The 9439-nt window shown below is 54.5% G+C and overlaps 1 protein-coding gene and 1 long non-coding RNA gene across 2 annotated transcripts in view; both read left to right on the top strand.

The window, feature by feature from the left end:
• The first annotated feature begins 33 nt into the window (after window positions 1–33).
• On the top strand, window positions 34–4754 carry LOC122375274. Its single transcript, XR_006255372.1, has 3 exons — window positions 34–97; window positions 3096–3169; window positions 4683–4754. It is a non-coding gene; the product is annotated as an uncharacterized LOC122375274 (long non-coding RNA).
• Window positions 4755–5997: 1243 nt separating this feature from the next.
• LOC122375271 (DNA N6-methyl adenine demethylase-like) overlaps window positions 5998–9439 on the top strand; it is a 28420-nt gene continuing 24978 nt past the window's right edge. Inside the window, exons 1-4 of the mRNA XM_043354556.1 lie at window positions 5998–6076; window positions 6346–6627; window positions 6933–7033; window positions 7380–7451. Of these exons, the coding sequence (XP_043210491.1) occupies window positions 5998–6076; window positions 6346–6627; window positions 6933–7033; window positions 7380–7451 (534 nt within the window). The remainder of the gene's footprint in view (window positions 6077–6345; window positions 6628–6932; window positions 7034–7379; window positions 7452–9439) is intronic.

Here is a 9439-nt window from a genome sequence, read left to right as displayed (position 1 = left end):
AGCATGAGCAGCGTGTAGCAGTAGGGGGCGGGTCGGTAAACAAGTTCAAGTGTTGGAGAGATTGCGGAGTTTTATTAGTGTATTGGGGAATTATTGTGTAGGTATTCAAGAGCTTGTAGTAAGTAGGAAACAAAAATACACAGTTTCTTTTGTCAATAATTATCTCTCCTGTTTGAACCAAGGCCATATATGCTTGAAAGTTGAACGCTCCTGACCCCGGAACCCTGTGGGCTGTGCTCACTGCTCATATGAGCTGCTTTCATTCACATTGACATTGCTTTTCACTTTGCACATCTGAATCTCAATTCTAAGCTAATTGATGATTCAAATTTGAATTAACTGTAATGACTTCATGCAATTGTTAAAAATGCTTAATTTGACATGCAGATGTTACTGACATTTGAATTGGAACGGATGGCCGATGGGAAATATGATCGCAGACCGAGTAAACCCAAATCTGAAGTCTGAACTGCTGCAGATTGGAAACGGGCCATTTCTCCAGCTGCAACATAACCCTATTGTCTCAAATACATTATTTTATTGGACAGTCATGCCCATAACAGGGTTTCTTCACAGTAACCCATCACTTCATGAGAAATCTGAACCACGTCAAATTGAAATCCTCACCTTGTATCAGTATATCCACAATGGGAAATCCCCATTTTGCATACATCTCACATTGGTTCAATGTCAATTGTCAGGTGGTTTGCAACAACCAGACTTGGCTGCCCGCTAAGCCAAGCTCGTATGTCACAGATCCACAGCTGTGACCACCCCACTGGCATCCTCAATCTTGATCACAGGTATCGAATAGGATGGTAGCGGATGGTAAGACTCAGGAGATTCTTAAAGATAGGTAGGCAACACAGTCCTGACTCCTGCGTGCTGGGTCCTGGGTCCATTGCCGATAAGTCAGTTCTGGCTGTCAATCGCCTCTTCATGCTGCAAACCGATTGAATGGACATGTTTGCCCGTCCCGTTGGTCAGTCGGTAGAGCGCTGGACTCCCGGTAGTGAGAGCCCGGGTTCGGTAGTGAGAACCCGGGTTCGAGTCGCCCCGACGCTCGATATTTGAGACTCCTGACGGGGATGGTCTGCAGTTCGTGAGAGCAGCCGCAGCCAGTTGAAGTCAGTTGAGTGGGACAGGCCGTGTCCGGCTTTGAAGGGCACGTTAAACTTTGGCATCTTAATTCTCCTGTTACCCGGAATTGCGCGATAGGACGGTAGGGGTCGGGTTCTCTACGCAACAAGCTCTGCTTAGCGTGGGCTCCGGCTCTGTCAATCCGTACATTCAAACATTCGAGCTAATTTTTGTTTAATGTTCTGATTTGCTGATTTACCAGCCTACATGAATGGACATGTTTTGATTTGCTGATTTATCAGCCTACATTTAAGCCAAAAACCTGATGTATGGCAGCTCAGCCTGGGTTTAAATCAAGTCACCACTCCAGTCTCTGGTGCTTGTTCTTGGGGATTTTCTGCAGTTGATGGGAGCGGCCGCAGCCATTGAAGTCAATGCATCGGACGAGTTGGTTGGCTTTGATTGGTACACTGAAGTACACATCCTAATTATTTCAATTACGAAGGCCGCATGACGGAGTCTGTTTATCAAGCTCTGCTCAGCGTGGGCCTTACCGTATAAGAATAACAACCTTACGGTATTATAAAAATGAAATGTTTGAAGGCCATACATACGAAATGTCCCAGAGATCTGATTGTGGGTGTCTGCTAGGAAGCATGTCATCCGCCGGAATACGAACATTCTCTGCTAGTCACTTGAAGCGGCCTCAACCGCTAGGTGCCTCAGCAGCATTCCGTGACATTTTTACGACAGCTGGCGCCATTGTAACGGCTGCATCGCGTGCTGCTTACATGAAGCGTACAGGAAAACATGACCAGTCTGTATGGATTATATCAGTTTCACCACGGGCCGATTGCTGATTGTCACCTTATATGCTTGACGACCACCAATATGGTGGTCGGTCATATTGTGATTATTTTTGACAGCAACGCGTTAGAGTCGTACTTCAGCTTATCATTGTATCTTGATAAGAAATATCACATCAACGCTGTTAAACTTAGGATTACAGCTCATCTTATCCAGCGTAACCGACGCATTAGCGTAATGTCTGGTTTTCCTGCGCCTATCTCAGTGCCTGATATGACCGCCGATTCACCGAGCTTAGTCGAACCAATATGTTCCAGCTGCCCTTCGTCCTTTTGTGTTGGTTTCTTTGCTATATTGTATTCAGCTTTGTTGTGAACCTAAGGTGCTTTGTTGCTTGCTCTAAGTCCGAAAAGCTTCTGTTTACTCTTGTTGTGGTATCCAAAAAGACGCTGCTGTAGCGGTATACCGTTGTCAATACAATATTTCACAGATGGTTGGTGACGTTTGGGTCTTATTACCCGATATTTGATCGTCCTTCATAAACTCACTAGGACAACCTTTGAACGCCGCCCATTCAGATCATTATCCTGCCCGTGTTTTGGCGATTTTTTCCCGTCCATTACCTCTGCTTCCTCCTTTTTCCGCCCATGTCTGTTCTCGTCTCGCCACCGTTTCACCCTGGGCGGGTGCTCTGTGCCGGCGGGCCCTCGCTCACGGTCCGGTGGTCACGTGACATGACGCCCCGTGACGGCCAGCTGACCGCCGCTGCTGCCGGCCGGCTGCTGTTCTGCTACCGTGCGGGCCCGCCCCTGTCCCTCCCCTCACCCTCCCGCCAGCCCCTCCCCTTCCCCGCCTTCCTCCGCCGCCGTGGCTCCTGTGTGAAGGGTGCTCCTCCCTCAGTCTGCCGGGTGGTGCTAGGGCGCCGGGTTTGGGTCATATCAGTCTGTTTATGACCGGCACGCTGTGAAGCCGCTGGGTCATAGCCGACCTGGATCTCCCCCGTGTATCCTATCTCAGTGACAGACCGACTGCCTCGTACCGTAATCACCTGTGTTTTCCGTCACTGGCCGCCGGATAGGTCAGTCTGTCGGTGTGGAGACTGTCAGAGACTGCCGAGTGCGGTGGGGTTACTGACCCACAGTGACGGTCGTCGGTCGCCCCCCGTTCGGTGAGGCCGGCGGTACGGTAACCCCCGTCTCTGCCTGCAGTGACGGGACACGGGTCTGCCGCCCGCCGGACCCGCGGCGCACCCCCGCCATCCGACTGAGAGACGCAGGCAAAGGTGAGTGGAAACGGACGGCGGGAAAACGGTCGCAGATGCGGTTACGTGGTATTTCACTCGTGCGTATGTTCGTCCCAGTGTGGTTTTGTCGACGGTGTGACTAGCAGACAGACAAGTAAAGTCAAAAAGAAGGCTGTCGGCTGAGCTATTAAATGGCTGAGTTGGGCAGGGCTTAGTTGATAATTGATATGCACTATGGGGCTGATGCATCGTCATTCGTCCCCGATAAATTGCTCTACTTTGTTCCTTTTTTTTCGGATCGGCAGTCGTAGATCGTGCCTCGATAGCTGTTCATGGTTGTAAATTTGCTGAGGCAAGGCCAGTGCTACGCCAAAACGCGAGCTACCAAGAGCTGTTTGGATACTTCAACCGCATCGAGCGGATCAATGTGCCATTGCGAATACAGACCACACGTGCAGTTCCGTGATCCTTATGGAAAGACCTCCTCCGGCCGTGCCCCGGGCGGCAATGTCGCGAACTCGCGACATTACACCGCGGCCCGGCCCGATATGAGACATTGGCCGGCGGCCTGCCGTGCTGATGGCAGAAGTTGACCTCCGCGGGCTGACGGCCGAGGTCGAGACGGGTCAAAGGGTCCGTACAGTGTCTCCAGTGTGGAAACGGCCGGAATGGTAATAAGGGACGCTCGTGGTGTGGTTAGAGGAATCGGTCACCGACGAAAGTTGTGCAAGATCTCTCTCTCTCTCTCTCTCTCTCTCTCTCTCTCTCTCTCTCTCTCTCTCTCTCTCTCTCTCCCTCTCTCTCTCTCTCTCTCTCTCTCTCTCTCTCTCTCTCTCTCTCTCTCGCTCTCGCTCTCGCTCTCGCTCTCGCTCTCGCTCTCGCTCTCGCTCTTACTCTCTCTCTATCTATCTCTCTATCTTTCTCCCCTCTCCATCTCTCTTGTGCGGCGAGCCAATCATTTTACTCAAAAACGTCAAAAGATTTACGCTTAAGTAGAATTCGGCGAACAGCAGCCCTCATCCACTGCGCGGACGACATGGAGACTCGACACAGGGCAGAAGTTGTCCAATGCCTGCATCGCACAACTTTTTAACAGGGATACCAAAGGGTTTGTTTACTTACCGTGTTTCACGCGGATTTTCCCGGTAATACACTGCACGCTAGTTAAGTGGGAATCGTGGCAGAAGTTTGGTTATTGCCTTGGTTGGCAAGTGCATTATTGCTTAGTTGTACTCGCTGCATTTCTTAAGATTTTTTTTTTGTAGGATTGTGGACACGTGATGTCTTGGAGTGTGTCGCTGTTACCGCCTGGTGTTAAGTTTGTGGAAGATTGTGAAGGCGTACGCTAACTTTCACAGATGTTGGTGACTTGGCATCGCATCGACCTTATCATCTTGTGATCTGAGCTCTAACATGGTGAATGATATTTGACCTGGTCATTAGTCAGTTATTTGAATTTTGATGGGTTGCGTGTCGAACCGTCGAGACTCGTTGTTCTCGTTTTGAAATTTGAGTTTTGGACTAACAGGCGCGGATTGTGTTCTGGTTTCAGATGTTTGTGTCTGCGGGGTGTCAGCTGTCGGAGGGGAGCCGCCCTCCCCCGTCCGTCCCGGCGTGGTCCGCGCCCCTGAGCGCCGCTCCCCCGTCCGCCGCTCAGCCTCAGAGCGTATCTACCGGCTGGAGACAGTCGCTGCAGCCACCGCCAGCCGGCACAGGGAGCTGGGCGGACCGGCAGCGGACCGGGGTCGGAGCGCCGCCCGCGCCCGGTCAGGGATACGGTCCCAGACAGCAGCCGGCGGGATCCCAGTGGAGATCGCTGCCGGGTCCACAGCCGGGTCCGCAGCTGTATCTGCCGAGCCATGGCGATAGGACCTCGTCGGGGTACCGCTGGGAACTGCAGGAACACTCCTACTATAGACCACAGCAGCAGCAGCATTACTATCAGCAGCAGCAGCAGCAGCAGCAGCAGCAGTGGCAGCAGTGGCGGCCGCCGGGCCCTCAGCACAGTCCGCTCTCAGCACCACCAGACGGTGTGACCCCGCCGTGTGCTCCCACCGCCCCAGTCCGCCCCGCCGCCCCGGGTACCGACAGTGACCGCCGCTGGTCGGCCGAGTACCCCGCCTGGACGGTACCCGCGGACACCCACAGAACGCGGTGGTACTCGGGGACCGACCGGCCGCTGTCCTCTGCTGCCGGGCCGGGGAGAAGTGCGGCGGATAACCCTCCGCTCTTCCCAGCTCAGCGAGGAACGGGCCACCCAGCGGAGTCTGCGTCTTACGAGCCCCGTACCGGGGGAGAGCCGGGTCACTCTCAGCCACCTCGCCCCTCTCTGAGTGGAATATGTGCGTCCTCAGCTGGTGCTTATTCAAACGGCTCGCCGGGCCAATGGACGGGTGTCTATTATAGTGGTCTTCAGAATGGCCCATTGTCGCGAGCAGCGACACAGGGCACTGCGACATTTGGAGATATGCCTAGTCACCTGGCTGAAACTGGTTGCAAAACATTGGGTAGTTTGACACATCATCAATATGTCGTCAACAGTACAAGAAGTGTGAGCCATCAAATGTCCGTTCAGAGCTCACCAGGAAGTACAAAACGTGTTCCGTCCATCAGAAACGGCGGCGTGGTGTACAGCAGTCTGCAGGAAGCAGCTATCTCGAGTGTGGCCAATCTGGTGCCGTTGAACCAACCGTCTGGCCCCAGTTTCGACCGTGGGCTGTACGGCATTTGGGGACGTGCACCAAGCTCTCAGTCCGGCTCCGGTAACGCTGCCTGGAGATTGCCGAGCTCTACGTCTATTGCATCACATGGCCAAGGGGTCCCTGCGATAGCTAACACTACCTCCAAGCTCTTCACTGCCAGAATCAATGCACAAGCTGGCCATACATCCAATGGTCACTCTCAAACTCATCCGTCCTCCAGTCGCACAGCGGCGCCTGGACCGGTGTCGGCCAGTGACAACGGAACTGCTCTGGACTGGCTGTGGAGGGGTCCCGTCGGCGGACTGCCAACTGGGGGATCTGACGGCCGGGGCGAACCAACACCTCTCGGCCCTGACGGCGCCGGCGGCTCCGGAGCCGACCTCGACAAGAGCCGGGGTCGGAGTCTGTCCGGACGCCCGTCTGTCCCCGACACAACCTCTGGTATCGAACAGCGAGGCCATGGGAGAGCGACCACCGACCCCACGGAGTCAGCCTTGCGTCTCGGTGGGCCAGTGGGCCGCGTCAGCCCCTCGGGTAAGCCCCAGCTGCTGAAGGTGGAGGGTGGGGAGCTGAAGATCGGGTCCGCCCTGAAGGAGAAGCCCCCGGGCTGTGACCCGCCGCTGAAGACTGAGGCCGGGGCGGACAGTGGGCGGGCAGAGGCCGGGACGGACCCTGAGCGGGCAGAGCTGACGGGAGAGCCGGCGGCAGGCGGTCCGGACGGAGACGGCGACGGTCCGTCAGTCTGTCCGCCGCCACATAGGGAGATCGTCAGCTGCGACTGCGACGTCAAAAACGGTACGGAATCGTTAAGTTTATGATGATTTATGTGAAAAAAAAGATGCAATGACCAAGCATCTGCTAAGACTTATGCAATATTGCCCCCTTTCGGGTACCTACATATATGTATTTATGAAGGACTGAGCTGATCTGTCTCCTGTTCCCGATACCTGCCGTTCGCTCATCGTTAGCATCAGCCGCACTTGTGTTGTTCCGTCACCTGATCACGCTGTTCCTCAGAGGTGGACGTGGGCCCAGTGTACTGTCGGCTCGGCGGTACCCTCACACTGTTCAGATCTGTGTACGCCCCTCTCTACCCTCAGAGGTGGACGTGGGCCCGGTGTACTGCCGTCTTGGCTCGGCCGCCACCCTAGAGGAGCTGAGACGTCAGCTGGCCGAACAGACTGACTTCACCACGGAACAGGTAGGCAACATACTGAATGACCATGGAACAGGTAGGGTAGCCGGTCAGACTGACTTTACCACGGAACAGGTACGACGTTGTCTAACGGCGTCCGGCGTGTGCATTCATAACTCCGGCTCAATAGGACGCCGATCGAGTCATGCTTTGAGGATAGTTCGTTACAGTTTTTGGCACCAAAGTAGCCCGTTTTTAGTCGCGACTTTGTCTGTTGAATTATACACCTGGTAGCGAGAAGAGTGTTTTCAACATACGTTTCATCTTATCAGCTCGGTGTGGTGTCATGACTACTCCTTATGGTGGTACATACTCTGCTATCGGTGACTCTCGTGTTCTATGTGCTGCGCAGGTGCGCCTGGAGACGGTCAGATACACGGGCCACGAGGGGAAGACCGAACAGGGCTGTCCCATCGCCAAATGGGTGAGTGACGCTCAGATGACGGAGGGTGGCAGCGATCGGGCCGCGGTGGGGGTCTACTTGTTACCCGTGTGTCGGCCGTGGCACTCCTCGTGCGTCACCGACCGGGGACTGATCGTATTGTGGTAGCTATTTTTTGTGTAAATGCGGACTACACTTCAAAGTGTTTGGAGGATTTTAGCTACAGTGGGTGAGCGTGTCTTGTTTTTGCCTGCTCCCTCATTAAGTTGAGTACCTATGAAATTCCAGCCACATCCACCCAACTCTCATTATTTATTCTTCCCATTTCTCAACTAATCGTGCACCATTAAATACACCAGCCCCGCCCGTCTGACCGACGCTGTGGCTTCCTTCAGTTCCTCGTTCCTGAGCCGTGTCCGCCCGTTTCGTGTCGCCCTCGGACGGCCAAGGACGACCCCGCCGGTCAGTGACCCGGACAGTGACCCTGGCGCTAACCCGGGGGTAAGTGACCTCTCCAGCGGTGCCCCCCCCCCCCACACACACACACACCACCGCCTCAGCGCCACACGACGCTCCCCCTCCCCCGGGTCCGTCTTTTTCCTCGCTCCCGGGCTCCCAGGGATGGGCCTTCACCCGTCCTATCCCGCCCGAGTCACCGCTCCGCCCCCGCCGGGCCGTCCAGCCTTCAACCCGCTCTTACCGCCACGCAGGGCCGCCGGTCCCAGGAGGATAACCCAATCACGGCGCGTTCTTGACCCGCGAGCAACTGAGGCGACCCGAGCCAGTGAACCCAGATCGATCACAGACAACCTTGCTGCGTATGTGGCGCCAGGAAATATAGGTGCGTAGATAAACCACACTTACCGTCGGCCCAAAGTGATAAAAGAGCTCCGTTTTTTAGCTCGATTTACCTTTAAACGCATATAATTATTTCCTTGGCTGCTAAGAGTTTTCCTGAAAGATAAATGTGTGGGAAATGAATGTTGGCGACGCTTCTTACCAATATCGTTATGAGGTCATCGTGGTGTTCGCAGCAGTTGTAGCTCCATGACGTTACTGTGATTGATATGCTACCTCTGTGCTGTTTCTTGTTCATCGCCACCTCGTGGTCAGTGAATGTGTTCTCTCGCCTGCCGCAGCCTCTCTAGGTCGTGTCCGCTTCCCGAATGGACTGCACATCCGTCCGGCGGAATTTACCGCTGGGATCCGCCTCCCCGGCCGCTCCTTCCCTGTGGCAACGTCCACTGTGCGCCACATTTGTGTGCGGCGCGGCGCGGCCGTGAGCCGCGGCTGCGCCACCAATGTCACCGCGGCGCTGACGGATGGCGCGGTGGCCGACTCGCTGAGACAGTTTTGGGTCGCGGCGACCGGTCCGGCCGGCGCTCAGAGCTGCTGCCCGGTACCCGCAGTCATGCAGAAGGAGGTCAGAGGCGCACAGATGGGTGCGAGGCACGCTAGGCGTCCTCTCCTTCTTCCCTGTCCCTTTCTCGCTCTGTTGCTCGGGCTCCAACGGCAGAGCTTTGTTCGAACCGGCGTGACAGTCTCGCTGAGCTTCACTTATAATTTTTTTGATAATTTTAAAATAGTTTCTGAAGCTGCCCTTTTTGCTTTTTTATAACTGATAAACCGTCTAATCAATCATTCAATGAAATAATGACAGAGTTTTGTTTGAATTTCATGGAAAACTTTGCTCTGTTAGTTTAGCCTATGGATTGTTCTTCTCGCGATACGTGATTCAGTGGAAGCGGAAGCTCGGACCGGTTACCCTGCAGCGCCCACGCAAAGGCTAACGGGTGTAGTTTGTCAGGGTCCGAACGGATTGCGCGGGACCGACCCGGAGCTCTATGTACCGGAGTTCGGCCACAGGAAACGATACCTCAGTGGCCGAGAGCCATTGTCTCGAGCGTGGGCAGACAACGTGAGATTAAAGCAGGCATTCCCGAAACAGCACGTTTGTCGTTAAACGGTAAACCCGGGTCATTTGTAAAATGGATGAAGACCAAAATATGCCGCCACGAAAACTTTTGTTC

Source organism: Amphibalanus amphitrite, unplaced genomic scaffold (genome assembly GCF_019059575.1).
Source record: "Amphibalanus amphitrite isolate SeventyFive unplaced genomic scaffold, NRLGWU_Aamphi_draft 001807F_arrow, whole genome shotgun sequence".
Lineage (NCBI taxonomy): Eukaryota > Metazoa > Arthropoda > Thecostraca > Balanomorpha > Balanidae > Amphibalanus > Amphibalanus amphitrite.
This window is presented reverse-complemented; position numbering and strand designations above follow the sequence as displayed.